We start from the raw sequence: 23,580 nt of genomic DNA on the forward strand, positions 1-23,580 counted from the left end.
CAATCATCCAGATTACAGGCTCAATGTGTGCAAGCTGCTTCTCAGACTTGGGAGAGGATGTTTGTGTGTTATTCCTGGGAGTTTACCAAATACAGGGCTGAGGGATCGCTCCCGAAGGGTTTGACTGGAATTTTCTCCTGACGATAGTAATTTTAAGTGCATAACAGGATTAAATTTCTTAAGTTATCAGACCTGTGAAATTTACAAAATGCTTGAATGTCCGTCAAGGCTTTTGTAGAACTGAAACATGCTCAGTGATATAAAGATAATCCCTTGTGTTCTCCTTAGTGTTAACTATTTGTGTGCAGCATATAAAGTCAGTTTTTGTTTCAAAAATCCAAAAATGTTTCCTTTTATATTGTAGTTTTGAATTTAGAAAGTAATTCTGGCACACAATACAAATAGTACATATTTTTGTTTAGACGAGGCCTCTTATATTTTAGTACAAGGTGAGAGTGCATACTTTTCTTTTCCCTAGGCAGCCAACATATAACCTTTCTGTGACATTAGTTCTGAATGTTCATCTACTGTAGTACGTGTAAGTTACCTCCTCAGGACGTGTCAATAATGCTTCTGAGAGGAAATCAGTAATTTTACATACTTACAGAGATTCATGAGAGTGCATGCTTCTTGCAGCATTTTATTGCTCGCCTATTCCTAGTCCTCTTTTTTTTTTTTTTCCCCCGGTAACATTTAGTGATTAATGGGAGTCTTAATTTGCATGCTCACTTTTACGCTTATTACAGTGTGTTATATGCCAGTAGGAGTTTTAAAGTTCAATGAAAATCTCATGCATACCAATGAGAATGCAAATGAGCACTGATGAAAGAATGTGAGGGTCACAAGGTAGGAAACATCCAACTATCTTGCTTAATTAACTTAAAAATTTCTTTTAGACAGAAGTCGCCTTACAGTGTGTACAGAATATAGGAAATGCCATCCAGATAACATTAGAAGCAGCATTGTAATTAGTTTGAAAATAGAGGCAATCAATTCATTTTGCTAAAGCATTGTGGGGGCTAGGGGTCAGGGAAGCATGTTTTGGTTGCAGTCAGTACATACATGCAACCTTCATTGCTTTACCTTGTTTAAAGCATCATGGCTGACAATGCAAGAGAACATTTTGTTTTGTTGATGTAGGGGATGAGAGTGTTCATGTGGAAATACCTTCCATCTGTAAGTGTCACTGGACATTAATTAAGTGTGCATGCGTATGTGTGTTCAAATAACATGTAATAAAGCACACACTTGCCTTGTTTCCGTCAACAAATAGGTATAAATCTGTTTACTAGTTTAAACCTCTGTTGACCAGAAGTGTAATGGAGAGCATAAAGAAAGCTGGGAAAGCTATAGACTGACTATCCACCTCTAAATTATATATACTGGCAGTATTTTTAAAAGAGAGAATGAAGTGTGTTAATTTCAAGTTATCGTTCTGTTGGATTTTGTTAAGACTGGTGCTAGATTAGTAAGGTATCACTGATGATACAGTTTTTAAACATACATTCTTTTTTTGTTACCATGAATTTCTTAATGCCTAAGTTACAAATGGTTGGTGTCCAGTATTTTGCAACTCTATGTTGAATGCTGAAAATATTATTGATACTGTAGAAAATTTGGAAGGCTTTTTAAAACTTTTGTTTGAAGTAGAACCACCAGAAAACTGTTGGGGATTAACTATATTAAAATCCCCCAGATCTTCTCCCTAAAGACTGATGAAGAGTAGTCAGGTAAATGCTTTTTTAAAAAAAAATAATTAATTCAATTATAAATTGAAATAGAAAAGATTGATAAAACTATTTGAAACTTAAATAGAATATACTGAAATACACCCAATTCGGATGATGTTTTTCTTGCCTTTAATCTTGTAATGTATCCTGAGCTGTGCTTTGTGTAAAATATTTCTGAATTGGATTTTCACAGAGGGAATATTATATATTAAAGCTAACTAACTTCATCTTATGGCTATAAAGAGATTTTAGTGATTTTTGTTACCATATTTCTCCCTCAGCTCCCCAGCAGTGGAGGAATTTTTCATTAAATGGTGATTTTCTAATGCAGCTCATTAGAGATGCTAAAATGAGTTTACCTATAGGAAAATGGTCGCTCATCTTTGAGTTTTATTTTTAAGTTTTATTTAGAATTGAGGTGAAAAAGGTTTGTAATCCTGATGTTTGTAAAAAGAAGGAAGGTTGATAGCACCTATATAGTGTGTAGTTAAATGTTTATTATAGCTGGGAAGAAAAATAGCATGGTAACTATATAAATTTTTTGTGTATTTAAATAAATACAGGATAATTATGGGTATGGTTAATGAGAAATATACCTAAGCTGAGGACTGTTTTGTTGCTTTTGAGCGTGGGTTCTAATTGAGATGTATTAATGAACGAAAACAAGTTGCGTAATGCTCCTTCTTCAGAGGTTTTGTTCACAGAACTTGTTACAGTATATTACTCTTCACTGTTCTGTTTGTGGCTTGTTAAACTCAGACAGATAATTAAATGATAATATCATTTAATAGAAGCATTCCATTCATCTGAAAATCATTAATGAAACAACCAACTAAAAGTCTCATCGATCAGTAAAACAAAATCTATTGTAGTGACTATATATCAGCAAGAGTTTCTAACTGCAGCTTAATTTTTGTAGGATTGCAAATTTTAAGAATCACTAGTTGTAATCTAGTTGTTAAAATGCAGCTATGAATATACTGGCATTGTAAGAAAATACTGGCAGTTGGAACAACATTAAGCAGTTTTTAGATGCTGAGAGCTGTGGAATTGAAACCAGTAGTATTATAACAAATTACCTCCATACAACTGAGAAATGACACATATGAATGAAGGAGGATGATACTTTGTTGAAAGTAATCCCTTAAATTTAGAAGGCTTAATAATTCATTTTTCACCAGACATTTTAAACTACTACTTTTCCAATTTTCTCCAACTGTGCATCTTTTATTGGTTAGTCTCCGGTAGACATACTTCACTATACTTGATATTTCTAGCATTTTCTTGCTTTTCTGTATGTTGCTAAGTGTGAGCAAAGATGACTTCTGGCAGGAGGAAAGGCTTGTGTGCTACAATTTTCTCTAATAACATTGTTGATCCTTTTACAACGAGTGTCTGCAAGGCTGTCAGCTGAGAAGTGTCAGTCTCCATCACGCCAATTTAGGCTCTGGTCTTGCCAGATTTTATATTTGGAAATTCTAATAAAATTGAAGTGCTTGAAAGTGCTACAGATACATACAAATTTTTTTCTAACTGTGGAATTTAATGAAGTCATATGGTTGCATTTGTATTATCATAATGGGCTTTTTTTGCTTTCCAGTAACATAAAATTTCTGCAGAAAGGCTGATGTTGACTGTTCAGTAATCAGTTACTTCCCCACATTGGCATATTTGGGTCTAATCTTTGTTAGTATCAAAAGACTACTGAGAAGAGCTGTCACGTAGTGGTGTTTGTAAGAAGTTTCTGAAAATGTCATCTGATAGACAAGAAACAAAAGTAAGACCTTGTTTCGTATCATTAAAGATATTTCATTGTTAACCTTTAATTAAGGCTGTTGGCCTTGCCACTTTTTCTAAGCTGTGTAATGGCATTTTACCTCCTTTAATTCCATTCTTATATTAATTGGAAGCTATTTCTCCTAAAACCAGTTTCATAATGTTGATGAAGCAGAATAGCATTAGACTTTTATCGTATGGGTAATTGCACTTTCAGTAGCTGGGTGAAATAATGACTCCATGCAGCTCATAGTGTTTTAGACTTGCTGCCTGACCCATTCCCAGTTCCCCCCAGCATCTGGCATAAATGGCATTGGAAAATTAAAATTTGAAATAGTTCCTTCTTAAAGCATTTCTGAAACTTCAAAGGCAGTGTCAAGTCAGACCAGGAATTTGATTGTGGGATAACAAAATGTCATTTTTGCTCTAATTTTGAAGCACAGTAACAAGCATCTAAATCTTAATTATTCAAACCTACAAAAGAACATTTTGCTATTTCTCTGCACTTGGAACTGGCATTCCTTATGTTTATCCTTCTGCTCATTAGTAGCCACTTGCATTCTCCTACTCATTCATCTGAAAAATACACGCAGAAAAAGCCAAATGTCTACAAAATATGCAAACTGGCACTTAGCAATTCTGTGGATTTGAACAATTGTGAGAAAATGCTACAGTAGTGGTACTTTTAAAGAGATGGATATTGACTTTGTCACAGTCAGGGAATGTGTTTCTCTGATAACATCTGTAATAGAGTTGGGGCTCTCCATAATAACTCATTTACCGAATGAAGCAAGATTGGACACAGTGCCGCTTTTCCATCTGTAGCGGATCCCCTTGGATTGCTGCATCTGGTCAGCTCCACACTGACTTTAAGTTTGTGGTGGGAGTGGGCATACATCTATTGACTTTGGTTCATGATGGAAAACCAAAATCACAGGACAATCAGCATCAACACTGCTTCAATTCCTTCGCTGTCCTTTCCAGCATGAATTTACAGAGATGGAGGGGGTGTGCCTTCCTTCCCTGTGTTACAGTACCTCCTCCTTGATGCAGCATGTAATCCTATGCATCCATCTGACGTGATGCAACCAGGGTTCATGCAGGTTTGGGTCTGTATCTTGCATCCTTGTAAAGGAACTGCAGGCAGCACTAATGTCAATAAGAGGTTTTCAGGCTTTAACAATGCCTGGGGCATATACAGGAATCCTTTTTCTCCTGAGTGGTCTAAAGCTTTTCATACTTTTTAGTAGTCATCTTGTCATCTTCTCAGGGTGAAGCTCTGCTTCGTATAGCAAGCTCAACAAAAGGCTAGGCCTTGAGCCCTGCTTAAGCCCTGTTTCGGCAGTCTGGGTGGTATGTGAACTGTGCTTAAGCTCTCATAATAGGAGTGCCTTTTTTCCCTTCTGTGAAGACTGAGAGTATTGAGGTGGGAAATAACATCCTGGAACTTTATACTTTGGGAAATTATATTATGGCTTGCTAGGTTGTGGCAAGTTTTTGTATAAATACTTACTTTCTGTTACAAAGTCATTATCATTTTGAGTTATTATACTGGCTGTGGTCTTCAATATAATCAATTGGATTTTTATTTCCTTTGCAGCTTGGATAAGAAAAAAAAGAAAGGATCCACCAACCATTGAAGTAAGAGATGAATTGTCTTTGTTTTCAATTGTTGTAGTTAAACTACAATAATACATTTAAAGTGAGTTTATCTGTACAGTGATTTGTCACTTTATGGAGAGAATTTAGTGCATTGCTTGCCTAATTTGTGAAATTTAGATGTCTATCTCTTCAGAAAAAAAGAAAAAGAAATGGGAATAAATACTCCAATGTCTTTAGTTGTTTCTCTTATCTATGTGAAATAAGAGTCTTTAAGATAATCATGGTCACACAAGAATTTCTTTAGTCAGGTGAATTCTCAAATTACTGCTGTGAATTTTTAAAACAGGTCCTCTACGTATTAATGGTTTTGTTTTTTTTCAAGGTAGTTGACATGAAACTGTGGGTTTCAAATTCAGTTGCCAGTGTATTCATCAGTACAAGAAAATAAAATGTATTAACATTTTACAGTGCTAACGAGATGAGGGAGTAACAGCAATGACTTCTCCCATAAGTGGTTTCTGGTGGAACAACGCAGTGAAATATCCCACCATCTTTCACGCTGATGAGTTTGTAAAGAGTGGAATGAGTTTAACTGTTGATCTGTGTATGCACACACATGCACTCCTTACCCTTGACTTGCTTTACAAGTTGCTAAGTGCCAGCTAGAGTGATTGAGTAGATGAAGCATGGGTTACTATAGAAGACTCAAACTGACACCCAGAGGGGCAGGTTCTTAGCTTGCATCAGTAGAAATAAACTTCATTGAATGCAGTGAAGCTACGCTGGCATGCTCTGGCCAAGGGCTTGGCCACTTAGGTCTTCTGAAGTGCACTGGTTGTGAAAAGTTGTGCTGCCTACCTGTATGTTAGTACGAACTTGGAAAGCTTGTCCATTGATGTTTACAAGCCATAGCTCACAGAAGTGAGCCTCCCACACAACTTCAAGCTTTTCAACATTTATCTCTGCCTCTTTTTCCCATTTGCCACTGAGGTTTTAGAGACAATAAGGGTTATAATACACTCATGAATGGAAGAAAATTAAGTAAAATTTCTCCTCAAAGCTTTTTAGTACCTGAAACAAATGAACACACTTTGTATTAACCTTCAGAGAAGTATTGTTTTGTTGTTTAAACTTACTTTTTTTTCCTCCTGCCTTCTAATCCTAGCTTGGGGCTGACCTCCTTATAATTAGTTGTGGCTCATGCTAATGGTATACATATAACTTTTATTGTTGAACATATCACCTCATGTGATACTTGAAGACGTGGGGTGTTGCATGTTTTCTATTATGTCATTTTCAAAAGCCAGAATGCCCTAATTAGGCTTAGATGAACCTGGCACAGAGAACTTGGACAGCCCTGGTTTTAGAATTGGGGCAATAAATCTCCTTCTGGCACTGGAGCTGTTCATTCTGTATCCAAAGGGAGTCTCTGCTGATGAGAGCACTGTGGATCAATAGTGTTCTGAATATTTTAGCTTCCAGAAAAAGCAGTTTATGGAGGATTAGACATTATTGTGAATAGTGGTGCATTCAGAGTAACAGGACTGCTTATACCTTCAGTTTCATAAGGTAATAGATCCGAAAAATTGTTTAGCAGCTAGGTACTTTACCTGCAGGGCACTGCATTGACCTTATTAGAGCAGAAGTGATATACCAGGAATTTGAAAGGTAGTTACGTTTTCTTTGGAGTAATCTCTAAAGTGCTTTTTTTTCCCTCCTATGTAAGGAAAGCTAGTTCAAATATATGTATATTAAAAATTCTTGTTAATTTGAAAATATTATAGCCACATTTTAAATGTGATACGCAGCTTGATTTTTTTCTGTAATATTATGGGGGTGATAAGCATGTTCTATTTTTTTTCTGATTTGAAACCGATATATCACAATATAATTATACTGGTGAAGCACACACAGATTACTGTTTGGCCTGCATATGTAGGACTGATTGGCTTTAGTGTTTTAGGTACATAAACTTTACTGGCTGCTATTCTGTGTTATATTCCCATTTTGACAATAATGCTGATATGGTAAACTGCTGTTTGACAGCTAGGGAACCAGGCAATATTTCTGACCGTGTTTCATGTTGAAACCCTGTATAACAAATCTCCTTGTTCTTTCATATATTTCTCACGGGGCTAGACTGTTTCTGAAAAGGAATGCAAAGCTGACAAATTTTGTATTTTGTGCCTTAATGACATTTTACTGTCAACATCATATTGTAACACCACAAAACAGCATTACAGTTCCTGAAACATAAGTTTCTGCAATTGTGCCAATATTCCTACCTTTGGAGTCTGTATTAACACTTTTTTGATTATTTTCCATTTTTTTCCACTGTCCATTGTGCATCTTTTTTTTAATGTCAAATTTGACATGTGTTAAGCTTTATTAAAATTTCTGTTCCTTTTCTTTATTCTGTTTGTCTACCATCCCCCTTTAGTGTGTTTTTTGTTTGTTTCTTTGTTTTTGTATTTTTTAGGCTTATCTTTTATTCAGCTTATCTTTTTTTTTATCTTAGGCTTATCTTTTATTTACCCCCAGCTCCCCACACCTAACCTTCAGGGAGTTGTAGAGAGCAATAAGGTCTCCCCTGGGCCTCCTCTTCCCCAGACTAAACAACCTCAGCAGCTCCTCACAGGACTTGTGTTCCAGACCCTTCACCAGCTTCGTAGCCCTTCTCTGGACACGCTCCAGGGCCTTGATGTCCTTCTTGTAGTGAGGGGCCCAAAACTGAACACAGTACTCGAGGTGAGGCCTCACCAGAGCAGAGTACAGGGGGACGATCACCTCCCTGGTCCTGCTGGCTACACTATTCCTGATACAAGCCAGGATGCCGTTGGCCTTCTTGGCCACCTGGGCACACTGCCGGCTCATGTTCAGGCGAACATCAATCAGCACCCTCAGGTCCTTTTCCTCTGCACAGCTTTCCAGCCACTCTGCCCCAAGCCTGTAGCGCTGCATGGGGTTGTTGTGGCCAAAGTGCAGGACCCGGCACTTAGCCATGTTGAACCTCATCCCATTGGCCTCTGCCCATTGACCCAACCTGTCCAGGTCCCTCTGCAGAGCCTACCCTCCAGCAGATTGACACTTCCCCCCACCTTGGTGTTGTTTGCAAACTTACTGAAGTGAGAATGAATGTGAGTTGTCCTTACTTACACTGGTCAACACAGTGACCTTATGACACCAGCTAAGGCTATTAGACACTGTTCTTAAGGCTTGGTAACGTTTTATAATTAGGCCATTCTTTCTTCCAGAAATACCTAACATCTTTTTTGTCATTATAAAACATGAATTCTCATGCAGAAGAAATGGCTTCACATCTTCTCTTTAGATTGTAATTTTCCTTATGGAAGAATACTGCAGTGACTTCACAAGACAACTTGTTCAGTGTTGAGTGTACCACATGCATACAGTTTCTTTCTTTCATATCCCCAATTGCAATTCCCCCACTATTTTTAGAGGACAGTCTTTCGGAGCAGGACTTTTGTGCTCTGGGCTATTCATAACCCAAGAATACTGCTTATTGCCTTGGTTATTTCTAATCTGACCACCAATAGAAGCCACAGCAAGCTTCTGGGACGCTGGAAGCAGTTGCTTGCCTTTTGATATTATTACAGATTGAAATATGCCAAATCTCATTCTCGGTTATGATGAGGGTGAAAACTTCTCAAGTGAATGCATATCAGGTTGTTTCTTATCTTATGTTTAAGCTTACTGTGTTCCTATGGTGATTAGGGTGTCCATTTTGATAGAAAACTTTGCATCACATCTGTACCCTATGTAAGCATATGTGTGTGCATACATGTACACATATATACACATATATATACACATATATACATACTGCTTTATAATATGTGAGAATCTGAGCTTGTATATGCATATTTTTGCATAGTTATATCATTCTGTTACCTGTCCCTTTATCATTGTGTATGTATCCCTTTTCATCATTGTGTATGATCATAATATGGTTGTCTGAAAATAAATTGTCTTTACATTTGTTCCTGTGCAGCTCTAAATCATATTTTAAACAATTTAACAAGTGATGAATAATTGGAGTATCACATTTCCTTACTGTCTGTATAGGAAAACAGACAGATGTAGCCTTTTTGGGGAAAACAGGAAATCTTTCTTGTCTAGAGAAGGGGCTGTGGTTGACAGCAAGTTGAATATGAGCCAGCAGTGTGCCCTGGCAGCCAGGAGGGCCAACCGTATCCTGGGGTGCATCAAGCACGGCATCGCTAGTCGGTCAAGGGAAGTGATTGTCCCGCTCTACTCTGCGCTGTTGTGGCCTCATCTCAAGTACTGTGTGCAGTTCTGGGCACCACAGTACAAAAAGGACATTAAACTGTTGGAGAGTGTCCAGAGGAGGGCGACGAAGATGGTGAAGGGCCTAGAGGGGAAGACATATGAGGAGCGGCTGAGGTCACTGGGCCTGTTCAGCCTAGAGAAGGGGAGGCTGAGGGGAGACCTCATCGCAGTCTCCAACTCCTCGCGAGGGGGAGTGGAGAGGCAGGTGACCTATTCTCCATTATCACCAGTGACAGGACCCGCGGGAAGGATGTTAAGCTGAGGCAGGGGAAGTTTAGGCTGGACATCAGGAAGAGGTTCTTCACCGAGAGGGTGGTTGCACACTGGAACAGGCTTCCCAGTGAAGTAGTCACTGCACCAAGCCTGTCTCAATTTAAGAAGCGATTGGACTGTGCACTTAGTCACATGGTCTAAACTTTTGGGCAGACCTGTGCGGTGCCAGGAGTTGGACTTGATGATCCTTATGGGTCCCTTCCAACTCGGGATATTCTATGATTCTATGATTCTGTTTCTTTAAGAGGCTACTCTCATTCTTCAAGTTAACTTCTCTTTCAGTATGACTCATCAAAGCCACTAGGTTGGAAGGTGAACATAAATATGCTGTCTAACATAGACTCCTAGCTCTCATTTTTCCTCCTGGCTATGGATTTCAGTTCTTATTTAAAACATGGCATCTTCATAGTTTGGATTTTTCACATTTCAGTTCTAAAGGAAAGAGAAGTTGCTCTCAGAGGGAAGGGGGGAAATCCTTCTCCTGAGGACTCCCTTTTGGTCTCATGTTGGTATTCCATCACCAAACCAAATTTAAAAGATGTTAAATAGTGTAGCACCTTTAGGAGTGGTGTGGGTATGTCATGTTCTTTTTACATACCTTCATGAATTCCAAGCAAAGTTCTGCTGACAAGAACTTCTTGAGACTTCAGTAATAAAGCAACTTTGCATGGCATTCACGAGCTTTGCTGCATTCTATATCTCCTGTATTCATTCTGGGCCATTTATGCAAAATTTTAGCTTCTGTTGGTGCAGCTCCTAACTGAGATAGTTGCTGGATGCATAAGATACCTCTAAGCTTGGGTATGATCAATGATATTTAGCACATAGCCAGGTTTCCCCCCACATAGATAGTGGGAGTCATATCATCAAAATTGTTTTAGATATCTTGTATCTAAGACATGTTGAGTTTTCAGCTTCTAAACTGGAGATAAAGAATTAAGAGAGAGATTTTTAAGGGTGAAGCGAACCTTAAAAATATCAGGCATCTAGTGAGGTTTTTTAATCTTTTCTGTGCATAACTTCCATTTGGTTTCTTTAATATTTCTGATTTCAGTGGGCACTGGAGTTGTAGAGGCTTTTAAAGAATCCTGACGTCTGTAACACAAAGTACCTGAATGTATTGAGAAATTTAAGCCTTGTTTTTTGCCCGCAACAGACCTTGCAGCTACACACTTCTCCTGACAATGTCCTGAGGTTCAAAAGCATCAGAGTAGCTTGGCATTGTTTATGACCTTGTTGGTAGAACGGAGATAGAAATAAGGTTACGGGCAATCTTGGGGTGCCAGAGAATGTGTGAACTAAAACCACATAAAAGGTTCTCATGGCAGTTCCTAGAGAAACTGTTATGGACAGGAATGTGGTTCATTTCTGAACCTGCCAGTGTGATAGCCCGCAATTGCCAGATGCCTACCTATAGTAAAACTACTCTGTGAACACACGTCTTTATACTTGAAGACACTGCACTGTAACCTAGGTGCTGCTTTCTTTGCTGTCCGTACAGGGCTGCATAGCTAGAGGTATGCCCAGTTGAAATCAAAACCTCACTGTTGCTTTGTATGCAGGTAATACATGGTAATATTGGTATATATGTGGTAATATGCATGCATATGTGGTAATATTTCATGGGAGGTAAAGTAGAATTGCCTGTTTCTTTAACTAGTGCCAAGAGCCTGGAAATAGTTTGAAATAAGAAGTACCGTAGTGAAGGAGTGCTCTTCTCATGGATTATATACTTGTTACACAGTAATAAAACTCTGTAGCTTCTGAATTGCATAGTTTTATAATGGGTGAAATGTTGAGAGGGAGAGAAGAAGGGAGGAAAAATGTACTTCAGTGACTTGTAATAAGCATCAGGTTTCAATGGTTGTCCATCCCTGTCCATCCCCCAGCCCCAGTAATTGCACTGAAATTGCATTCTGTTTGGTTGCCACAGCACATACCTGCTTTTCGCATTTGTTTGATCGTAAGAATTACTTATTTGAGAGATGGTATGCTATAAACTAGTTTCAATCATGGAGATTCATTTATACAGAATTCACCTTCCTTTAACCAGAATGGGGTGCAGTTTAGAAAAATTCATTGTTTGACACTGTTTGGATTGCACATTATAGTTTGCTTTTATCTTCTTTCAGATGCTTCAGTTGAGAAGTTTCAAAATAAGAGCTCTGACATTGTACATTCTTACTCAGAGAATAGGGTTTAGCAAATGAGTATTTTATTCCTGAAGCCACAAGAAAGCTGTGGAATATGATTTATAGTTCTGGGAAATGCTGTTAAAAAAGCAAAGGGATAAACAGCTCTTCTGAGCAAAATACTTTCCACCATTATTGTCAGGGATCACAACCATGATTGAAAATTTGGGACGTATTCAAATGATTTGACTTGCACTAAATAGTATTTTACGTAGTAAATTGTGCATGATCCCAGACAGGATTATTACTTAGTGTGAAAGGGCATTGTACTTGACAATATAGAGCTGAGCTACAAAGCCTAAATTAAAGTGAGTGTTCAGAGAAGTTGCTGGGGGTGGGATTTGAAGAAGACATCATCTTTTAGAGTTTTTCCTCTTACTCATTTTAACTTTGTTTTCAGGTTCAAAACATAGGTGCTTGTCAACATCCGCAGAAGATTATTCAGGTCCCCATACTTCCCACTTGCCCATGTTGCAGATCCCAAGGCTGTATGGGAGAGAGCTGCTGCCACTCTGCTGCTCCTGTCAGTGTGGGTGGGAGTGCATGGAGCATTTATTGGCTCTGTCTTGCAATTCACTGTCAGCACAGCTGAATGGGGGTGGAGGGAAAAGTAACGTGTACCAGGAAGAGGGCTGGTACAGACTGCATCATGCATAAAGTAAGGGGAAAGCAAGCACCAAAGTGGGACTGAGTCACAGCTACAGTTCTTGTTTGCCCTGTAGGCACCAAGGCTGTGTGCTGCTGCCCTTTATTCCCGGCAGACTGCACTGGTGCCAGGCTAGTTTGTGATTTTTGCTGCTTTTACATAGTTTCAGCTGTGTTCTTGAACATTTCTGTGGTTCTGTATAGAAATCTTTGCTGTATTGCAAAAATAAGTCAGAAGCAAACCCCTTCTGACTCCAGGTGTTTTCAACACACTTTGCATTCCAGGATCTGTGCCTTTCCTCTTTCTTTTCCCTCTCATTACAACATTCTTGCCAAATGTGTGTGCCACACTGTAGTGCCCTAGAAACTCCTTCAGCCCATGCCAGTTATTCTGTAGCTCAGGAAGAACAATACAGTAATTCAGTAATAGCTACCATTGCTTCTGCGTAGGTTTGATTTACACAAAAATTGCTGTGAGTTAGCATTAGTATTTAACAGATTTATCTTGGTAGTAAATATGGCACTGCATTTAAAACTAAATACTGGGCTATTATTAAAGCATCTACTTGTAGCTAACATATTGGTTTAACACACGCTGTTTGTGGAGTGCTTTAAACCTTCATTGCAAGTTATGTGCTGTTATTGATTAAAACCAAAGAGCTTGCGCACCTCTCATTTGCAGCATCAGGAGCCCAAACTAAGCACTGTTTTCACAAGGCACAAACAGCATTCAGCTTAAGTAAACTTTAACAGATAAACCTAAGGAATTACCTTTCCCTTACAGAATAGTGGGAGTGAAAGTTTCTCTTGCCAAAAAGCATGCAGTGTCATTACAGGTCTGTTTCTGTATCTGCATATGTTCAAGGGGTTGCTGCTGGTTGTAAGTAAAAGTAAGTGTTTTGAAACAGCAGCTATGCTTGTTCAGTAATTCGTTTGAGTAGTTTATCTGATTTAACATTCAAAGGTAAAAAAAAAAAACAACTGTTGTACAAAACCTAGACAATGAAAGATGCCATAAATTGTCATGTATCCTACCAAGATAATTCTGATCAGTTTAGTTTTGAATTATGTAGGGAGCATCCTTCTTAAAAAATAAGATCTATTGTACAGAACTCAGTCTGTATTTTAATGTTGCAACTAGTCAGATATTTGAAGAAACAAAACAAAACTAAATAAAGCAAATCTTGGATTGATTTGACTAATACCAATTGTTGATTGACCAGAGATATTTAGAATATCTCTTTATAGAATTAGCAACCAGCTGGCTCAGTGTTTGATTTAAATTAGTATTTTAATAAAGCCAGATAAGTCTTTCTAGTTTAAACTGCTCTTCTTTTTTTTCCATGCACTGACACAGCCCTTCATTTACCACATCATTTGTTATTCCCAGCCTGGTGCTGCTGAGCTCATGCTCAGTTGCTGAGTTAACAAGACCTGTCCTGGGTCAGAACATGCAGTGCTTCCCAGTGACAAGGTCATCTCTTTGCCTCGTAGTCTTGAAATATGGTATAACATCCCATTATTTTGTCTTGCCGGTTTAACATGTGGAACTGGAAAAGGGAGTTTAGTGAACCAGTTTGGCAATACTACAGAAGCAGATGATTTGACATGACATCTAGCACTTTGCTGGACATTTGTTTATTTTGTCAGTAGAGAAAACAGTCTGACATTTTAAATTGTCTCACAATCAACTTTTTGAATATTGTTTCAAAACAGATTTTTCTCTCTGTCTCTCTTTTTAAAAATTTGAGTTTAAAAAGGATTTCTGCTAACTTGTATATATTCATTCTTAAGAGTTCAAAGTTCAAGTTCACTCATGATTAAACAAAGTGTTCAAGCTAGATGCTAAAATGCATGTATTCTATGAATATGCAGTGTCTGTACAGTTCAAAGAACATTAATCTGTCCAGATGTTTCTCAGTTCTGGCACCAAATACTAGTGAGCTGATACTGTTCAAATCAGGTGAAATCATAAGTATGTCAGAGTATGTAATTAAAATAACTTAGAAAGTTGGAACAGTTTTTAAGGCAACATTAGGAAGCTATTTTTTATTTTAGTCAATATACAAACCCATCTGAAATGGAATCTTTGGTCAAAAATAATAATACATTAAGCCCTTTTATTTATGGGCTTCAATGTAGTGTCTTTAGAAAATCGTCTGAATAGAACAAAAACAGGTAACAGTGTTAAAATAACCTTTAAACAAAATTCCTTTGGATATTGTTACATTGTACTGTATGTCTAGCTACCTTTATCCTTAGAGCTAGTTGCTCTTAAGTCTGGATTGTCCTTTGCCTTCAGGAGATTGAAAATGCTTCATGAGAGGCAAGTGGTATTATAACCTGTGGATGGCTTGAAGACGTAGAGGGAAATGGGAAGGAAGGAAGAGGAAGGGGCAAAGGGGTTCCTCAGATTGAAGGGTTCAGGAGTGCTGCAGGATAAAAGACTGAAGTGAAGGAATTTGCCTGTGGAGAAGATGAACAAGAAGCACTCTTCAAGGACTAGTCACTTCTGAGCAAGACCCCAGCTGTGGGAATAAGCAAGTATAGAGAAACCTATTTTGCATTTATGGTATTTTCCTACCAGGAGGAACTAATTTATTCTGTAAGTCTGTTTGTTTATTCAGAAAGGGTAAAGCAGCAACATTGTGAGATCCTTGAGGAGTGAAAGAACAGTCCATTCCAAACCTTCAACACAAAAAGCAGGTCCTCTATCTGCAGACTTATAGGCACTGAAAGTCCTTTGACCGGGGACAGACCTCTGAATTTTTCTTCCTTCTGTAGAGTATAGACAAAGTTTCCAAATAACAGAGAATGCTTGGCAATACATCTCTGTGCAAGTTAAGTGAGAGCTCTAAACAAAAATACAGCTTGCAAAAGTTAGCAAGAAAAGCAGAAATTACTGAAAATCCATCATTAGCTCACTTAGAGGCAGCAGCTGGAACAGGCACACCAAGAGGGTCACATGCCAGCAGCATGAAATACAGTGTGGTGCCTTTTGTAGCGATGCACTTGGGAGTCAGCCAGATGTCCTGGACTGCGCTCCCTCCATGAGCAGGTCATCTTTTGTGCTTTGTTGGTTATCGCATTCAGATTTGGAACTACTGGGACTCCTTGGATTTATCTATCTATTTATTTATTTATTTATTTAAATGCCTGTAGTGGCAGGGAAACTTCAGTCTCTTAATTGCTTGAAACTGTAGTGCCTGTAGTAATTGAGCCAACAGTATTTAGATATACAATCTCAATGTTTAAAGAATGTGTAAGTTCTAGTGGGAATTGAGAATGAAGTAAACAAACAAAAAAACCCAAGAAGTACTTAGTGTCTATGAGATACTTTCACAGAACAAACTTAGTATCAAAGAACAAGATGTTTGTGCTAAGAAAACCCTAATCTGTTTGACTCAACGTCTCTAATCTGCCACAAGATTCCTGATTCACATTTTCTTTGGTTTCATCACAGGAACCCTAAATTCAGTGCACATGTTAGTAGCATGAATTTTATGCATAAACTGGATGTGCACAGTTTCTTTCAACCTGAAATTTTTGTCTTGATGTGATTGTATAGATTCTGAACAAAGAACTTCTGCATTTTTATTTTTTTGCTATATTGGCTAATGACAATCATTTTTCATGCTTTTTTTTCAAGATAAGCATGGTTATTTTACTAAATTGCAGCTATACTTTGGCTACTGAAAGCTGATAAAAGAGCTTTATCTGGGTCCAAAAACCAGATGATGATTATACGTCAACATGTAAAATGGGCTTAAAGCATTCAGGAGTTAGTTACAGCTGTTATTACTCGACCACATAAGATAAATTTGTTAAAGGAATCATTGGAAAAGATTCGAAGTTATTAAGTAGCTGTTCGCAGTAACTGAATTAAATTCCTATTTTAATAAACCATTTTGTGCTGTTGTAGCAGATACTGTGAAGCAGTCTTCAAACATCACAAAGGTATACGTTCTAATTTCTTAGTAGTGGGGTAATACAAGCACCCCTTGAAATCAGTAAGATCATGGTCGATTTATGTGGTAAACAAGACAGAATTGAGAGATGTAATAATGAGGTTTTGCTATATTGGCCGTTGAAAATTTGGCCTTGTTACACTTGGCAATATTTTTATTTTTGTATGGGAGAATTTTCCCCACTGCACCCTCCAGTCTGCAAAGTCATTTATATTCTGCTTGTGTATTTTCTTGGTATATAGGCATGTGAAGTGTTTCGCCTCTGTTCAGTATGTTTGTGAATTTAAGCAAAGAGGCAATTAAGGACTAAGGAAAACATGTTAATATTTATATCTCTGTGATAAGGCTTTCTTTAAATACTGCCTTATACATATGTGTGTTCTTAAATGTTGCACATACTTGCTATGTCAACTCTTGGCAATATCACATGCATTTTAATGCTGTTCCTAAAATAACGTTGTGGTCTTCTGCACAGAAAGAAGTGTACTGGTCTAGTTTCTCCCTAGCACTGCCATGTACTTGTAACCTGGAGAAAGCTGCTCAGCCTTTTCCTCTTCTATCACAGTTCTGGATTTGGATATTAGCAACTTCCTTGTTAAACGGTGTTGGTTACAATTAAGTTGTATTTGGGTTCAGAGTATTGTAAAAATTCATTATCGCTTTTCTGCTGCTGCTTCTACTACTCTTCACTATCTGCCCTAACAAAAGCATAGGCAAGTTTTGTTTGAAGAGTTTACATCCTTACAAATCATCCTTACAAATCTGATAGCTAGAGTTAACATTCAGCCAGCCTAAGCATTGGTGCATGCAGTGTCCTTACCACAATGTGCAGTTGGCCTTTGCTGGCAGGCAGTTACCAGCTGAGGATGTGTTGGCTGTACTAAGCTGTCTTCTGGATCTCTGGGACAGGGTTTGCCACAGCCAGTTTTATGTGTTTTTTTTTGTTTGTTTGTTTGTTTTTTGTTTGTTTTGTTTTGTTTTTCCTCTCCTGAATTACTAGTACCACCTCAGTAATTTCAGTTCTGTTCTACCTCCTTTCAGTTATTTTATTTATCATGTATTTATTAATATTGCATGGCTTTAGCATATGCACTAACCGAGTCAAGGTTGTCCATCTGCATTTCTCAAAACTGCACCCTGGGGCACAGATGCCTGAAGTTCAAGGCATGGTGGGTTACAGGAGGAAACACAAGTGATAAATAGCTGTTTAGCAGTAAGTCCTACATAGAAAATAAGGTTAAAGGTAACTTGATTTTCAGTTCATTTGTGGATGACTATCTAATTATTCTCCTTTCTGATCTAATAGAATAGTGAAACTGGGACATTACAGTACAGCTTTGCTTCAACAACGTAATCAGAGCATTAACATTTTAAACTAGGGCTGAAACTGCAGTTGTAGAAAAACAATTTCACTGCATTTTATTTTACCTACAGAGCTGAACACTTGGATTATAAAATTAAGAAAAACAATTTCTTTAAAATGTTTCGTTCCAACATTGTGCATTGCATTTTCATCCGTTGTATCTAATTATCTTTCTGCTGCATTTTTAGGAGATTCTTAAGAATGAAAATTATAGACAAGAGATGGAGCAGAAGGTCAAAGATGTGTATGAGAAGGATAAGCTTCTTCAGGCCAAGGAGTACAAGGAGGGACTTGTTGCTGAACCAGTTCGTACGCATGTTAAAGGCCATGCATCAGCTCCTTACTTTGGAAAGAGCGAGCCTTCCCAAGATCCAGCAAGCACCGCGAACACCTTTCAGCCAGGCTCCTGGATCCCACCAGGCAGCGGTAGTAGTCAACCTAAATAACCATCTGTAATGTACGGATATAGGCAATGGATAAACACGTCAACAGACAGCATAAACAGGCGTTACGTATGGCGAGTGTGCGCTTAACTGGTATTAAAACCAAGTTCCATGTATTTTTGCAGAACAGTTCAAGTAAGTTTAGTTGTGACAAACTACTGTAAAATGCTTTAATTTAGTGAAAAACGTGATGCATTACTAAGTTCATTCTCCGCAGTTGCTGTTCTTCCCTTATTCTTTAAATAATTTTAGGTGGGTTTTCTGGAAAACTTAATTTTCTTAAATAAGTTGCTTTTTTTTCTTGAAGATGGATTTATTTTTTAAATCGTTTTTGATGTTATAAACTTTGGTTAATTAGTACACTTAAATTATCTTCCCAAACGTAGGCATTTAATATAGTTCTTCAGAATTCCTGTTCACTTCTATGACAGTGCCCAGCATTGCTGAATTTAGAAGCTTTCCTCTGGCAGTTAGATGGAAAAGTTGATTTAATGAACAGGAATCACTGTGACATTGCAGTAATTTTAGAGACATTCTTGCAACTTTAATAAAGGAATCAACATATTTGAATAAAGTTTTACTTGAAGCCAGCAGTAAGCACAGGATAAAGTCAGTCTGAGTTAAACCGTCTAACATTATTGTAAGAGGTTTGAAGCATTAGTAAAGCTGGGGAAAAATGGCAAAGAGGTTTCGGGAGAAGGGATTGTCGCTAATACCCCTCCACCCCCCAATAATTTTTTACGTCTGCTGTATGCTTAGACTTCCCTAAATTATTAGATGTTTGATGCTTGTTCAGATACATAAAATGTGCACATTGTTTGCTTAGAAATCATGCTTGAGAACTTCAAGTCAAAATAAAGTCCACACAATCTTTTGAAAAAGTATCAAATTTATTTATGCAGTGCATCCTTAATCAGTTCTGTTCAATGTGTTTTAAACTATGTAGGTACTAAAGGTGGCATACACATTTGACATTTGAGACAACGATGACTTAATCACGTACCACAAGATGTGGGTATGTCATTCTAATAATGCTTGCCTTGACCAATAAAAATAAAATAAAAGATGGTCATCGGTTTCTGGTTGCAGTTAAGTACTTCACGTTCACTTGAAGTCATTTCAGTTAAACGTCCCCCTTCTCATCCTGCTACTGTCAGCCAGCCCTACGGGTCTCTTTGCTTCCTCTGACATTAAGGTTTCATTTTTAAACATATAATAAAGTACTAGTTGGTAGCAACCATGACTTTGTGTTGCCATTTAGAAATATGCAAAGTCTGAAAATGTAATGACTTTGACAAGCTTTAAAACTAGACTAATAATCAAAATTAGACTTTGAAAAAAATCATTTGTTAGAAAAACATGAATTGGAATTAAGGTTAAAATTTTTTGGCATATTTACAACAGAATCCCCACTAAGACTTTTTCTACTATGCCAGCATTTTGCAACCTGGAGGGCGGCGAAGTTTCAAGGGCCACAAGAACACAATGATACCACCTGGAGTCGGAAGGTCCTAAGTAGGAAGAACCGCTGTCACCAGCACGCACATCCTACTCGGATACTCTCCCCACAGCCACCTAGATCACGAAGACATAGAACATGAGACCATTGGGCCTTTGTTCTGACCCCATTTATGGCTACTCTCTGAGTCATAAAAAGCTTCTGAAGACAGAAATGAGTTACAGGTACACTGTTCAGGTGATAATGAGGGAAAACCAAACAATGCTGTAGTGTACTTTGTAGAACATGAATAGCCTCAGACAAATGGAGGTATTAAGAGCAAAAAATGAGTTTCCTAGAGAAAACAAAGACTGGTGGTGGGTCGGTAGTTCTGGAAACAGGAAAAGCCAAGTTAGGTTCTTTGTGCAGCCAAGCCCCACCATCAAATAAGCTACAGCAGCCCCTATGGGCACACAGTGAATGAACAGCACGGCCATATGCCCTGAGTGTCAATGAAACACGAAACACGTTAGCAAACCAAGAAGCTTGGAAGCCAGCTTCTCTACAGCTCTGCTGCAGGTGTACCAAAGCTTGCCTTCCTATATTCCAGTTTACCAGGAACTACAAAATACACGTAAGCACAACATGAACGACCACAGCAGGGAGGTCCTGCAACACAGAAAATGGCTTGCTATACCAAGAAACCAAAGGTTATAGCATTTAATGAGTCATCCCCATAATTTGACACTTTTAAGACACTTGTTAAGTCATAGCTCAGCTATAGAAAAAAATAATAATAAATAAATGCCCCCAGTGCCACCCAACTAATTCATTTTTGAATTTAACATGCAAATTTAGAAAAGCAGCCTGCACTGGAACACAAGTAGATTAAATGGCTGTAACATGTGTCACTCGGGCAAACTTTAACACAGATCATTTCGGCAGAAAAAAATATACTGAAGGAGTTAAATTTCATACTTCAAGATGTAAGAGGATCAAGTATCAAAGGAAGGTTACAACACAAAACGTCCAACAGTGCTTCAATAAAAAAGTGGATTCTTTTCACGAGGAAGGCCTTTCCTGCCCATTTAATCCTTCTTTGCTCGCTTGGCTTTTGCAATGTTCTCCTGGCGTTTCTGCTTCTTCTTTTGCTCTCGCTCCCTGGCCTCGATCATTTTCGCGAGCTTCCACGACAGCGCCGCGCTGATTATGAACAGCGGCGTCAGGGCCAGGATGACCGTGGTGAGGAAGCCGTACGGGTCCTTGGCAGCCCACTCCACGACGTACTCGGCCCAGCCCTTCACGTCCAACATCTTCCCCGCTCCTCAAGCGGCGACGCTGCGGGAGGAGAGAAGAAAAAAATAAGAAACGGCTTCCGAGCGCCCGGAGGAGCGCGGCCACCCCCTCACGCCGAGCCACCCCTCCCCGCTACTGCGGGCAGCGAGCGGGCCGCGCCGGCAGCCAGGCCCCGGCCGCGTCGCGGGGCAGCCTGTCGCGACATGCCCCGCGGTAACGGACCCCACCTGCGGGCGGCGCGGTGCCTGCGGGCCCAACCGCCGTGCCGTGAGGGCGGGACGCGCCCCGGCCGCCCCCCGCCGCCCCTCGCCCGCCGCCGCCCGTACCGGAGCGCTGCGGGGCCGCACGGCGGAAGCAGGAAGGGGGCGGTGGCCCCGCCGCGCCTGCTTACAGCGGCACCGCCCCGCCCCGTCATGGCCGCCCGGCGGCGGCTGGGGCCGATAAGGGCTGGGCTGACGCGGCGCGGGGCTGAGGCGGGCGGCACGTGTGTCTGTTTTCTGTCCGTGAATATCTCTGTCGCTCAAAGGGCAGAAGGCCCTGAAGGCAAATGAGAATGCGTTTTGACAACGGGGAGTTACTGACAAGAGGTGGGAATCACCCCAAATGCGGAGTGAGTTAAATGCAGTAAGTTAAGACTCAGAAAGACTGGGTAAGTTAAATGCAGTCTCGTACTGTGCCCTACTTCTCCTGAAGGGCTACCTGTGAGTTCCTACCCAACACCTGTCCGCAGAGTTCAGGCTCTTGTAACATCTGAAAACTTTATCTCTGCGCACGACTTAACCTAGGCATGCACATAAGCATTAAATCTCTTCGGATATAGGTCCCTGTTTGATCTGTAATTTGCAAATGTTTGCAAAATGTAGCTATCTAAATTTATTGGCACTTAGATATTAGTTCTGAGGTGTTGTTCTGTATCGCTGTTAGGTGTTTTTGCGTGCTGCGTAGCCAAGCATGCCTAACATCATCACCTTTAAACCTACTGCAAAATTAATTTCTACTTCCAGGCTTTCCCATAATAATAATAGTCTCATCTGTCTGTTTGTGTCTCCATCTCTTCTAAGCTTTATTGATTTAAAGACAAAAGTGCCTGATTCACCACAGCAGGGACTAAACAAAAAGCAGGGATTTTTTAATTTGCTTTCCCGAGAAAACATCTTATGTAATTACCTTCTCTGTGTGTTCTTCTCCCTCTCACAGCTTCTGAAGCTGTTGGCCGGTTACACTGGCAAAGCAGCAGAGACCTCCTGCATAATAATTATGTCCTGTTCAGGTTTGGCAAAGTGAGCAGCTAGCTGGAGGAGAGAGGCCCAGGCTATACACAGCCTTGCATCTGTGTTAGTCAGGAATGAAGGGAAGTTACAGGATGCCCACCCGAGGGGGGCTTAATTCAGAACAGTTCAACCTCCTTGTTTTGCTTCTTTGAGTTACATTTTCAGTTGTTACACTTCTAGTAGTCAAAAAGTGAGCAGAAATTCCAGGGTTCTCTATCAGTTAAACAAAGCAGCGCAACTGTTCGCTCACCATGAGAGTACTTCAACAGACCACCTTAAGCTTATGTTTATGTTCACTGTAATTTTGGCAGTTAGCTGCGACTTTGTAAATCTGGACTTTGTTTGACATCTCTTCTGAGACACCTTTAACTGACCTGTCCTGTTAATTTCTATGCATGTGCCTGTGTGTAGTTTAATCCAGGCACTATTTAATTTTGTATGTCAGTCATAAACAGAAGAGTGAGAGAATTGTAAGGGCGAGGACAGGGAGGGAAGGATACGCTGGTGAAAGATCACATCATGTAGAGTGTGTTTTGAAAGTCACGGTCTGCTGCTTCTTACCAAATATCCCAATGTTTTACTTAGGCCTCATTCCAGATATCTAGGATAGGAAGGAACCTTACTTAGCATGGAATTAAGCTTGTCTGTAACTACATGCCAACTCAATGCCAGCAGCTACAAAACTAGCATCAAAATATCCTATAGCAGGAATTTATGAACCATCAAGTTTGATAAAATCACTTGTCAATTTTTAAAATGTATATACGTACACATACATGAGCAGCTTAAAAGTTTATTTCGATGGAATTTCATGAGAACATGCCGGAGGGGACAAGCATTACTGTCCATTGTCACACTTTCAAAGGGGGAGTGGGCAGAGGAATGGAAATGGCTCTCCAAAAATCCAGCAATAATAAAGTAAGATTCAGTGTGCAGAAATGTGCTGAGAATGTAATGCAGGCATGGGAAACAGGAGAGTTACTTGCATGAAAGCAGAGCATTTCTCATGCCAACAGTCACTGAAGAGTCTATGAGTGTTTGAGTGTGCGTGCTGAAGACAAGCTTTGAGTAAACGCATTTGTTTCGCTGGGATGTGTTGACATGCGTCAGTGGTCCAGAATCTTTCTATATAAGGAAGTTGCTAAACGTTTCACGCTGTGTAATCTCTAACTACCCTTTCGTCATCTGTGAATTCTGAGGATGAACTGGTTCCTTGAAGCTACTTTTTTCTACATGCAGTATGAATTCTACAATAACCTTTGTGTTTACTTA

At 39.3% G+C, this 23,580-nt stretch overlaps 2 protein-coding genes across 3 annotated transcripts in view; one reads left to right on the forward strand and one right to left on the reverse strand.

Annotated features, from left to right (window-relative positions):
- NDUFAF2 (NADH:ubiquinone oxidoreductase complex assembly factor 2) overlaps positions 1-19,184 on the forward strand; it is a 60,173-nt gene extending 40,989 nt beyond the window's left edge. The window contains exons 3-4 of the mRNA XM_040540504.1: positions 5,107-5,147; positions 18,049-19,184. Coding sequence (XP_040396438.1) covers positions 5,107-5,147; positions 18,049-18,306 — 299 coding nt within the window. The 3' untranslated portion in view covers positions 18,307-19,184. The remainder of the gene's footprint in view (positions 1-5,106; positions 5,148-18,048) is intronic.
- Positions 19,175-21,505, reverse strand: SMIM15 (small integral membrane protein 15). Of its 2 annotated transcripts, none has more exons than XM_040540507.1 (2): positions 21,364-21,505; positions 19,175-21,079 (listed from the first exon to the last, which is right to left on the reverse strand). In XM_040540507.1, exon 2 carries the CDS (start codon positions 21,052-21,054, stop codon positions 20,830-20,832), a length of 225 nt encoding a protein of 74 aa, XP_040396441.1. In that variant the 5' UTR covers positions 21,055-21,079; positions 21,364-21,505; the 3' UTR covers positions 19,175-20,829. The 2 variants fall into 2 exon arrangements, with proteins under 2 accessions (XP_040396441.1, XP_040396440.1); XM_040540506.1 differs by having other exon boundaries at positions 21,265-21,388.
- Between the last annotated feature and the right edge of the window lie 2,075 nt (positions 21,506-23,580).

The sequence above is a fragment of the Cygnus olor genome, chromosome Z (assembly GCF_009769625.2).
Source record: "Cygnus olor isolate bCygOlo1 chromosome Z, bCygOlo1.pri.v2, whole genome shotgun sequence".
Lineage (NCBI taxonomy): Eukaryota > Metazoa > Chordata > Aves > Anseriformes > Anatidae > Cygnus > Cygnus olor.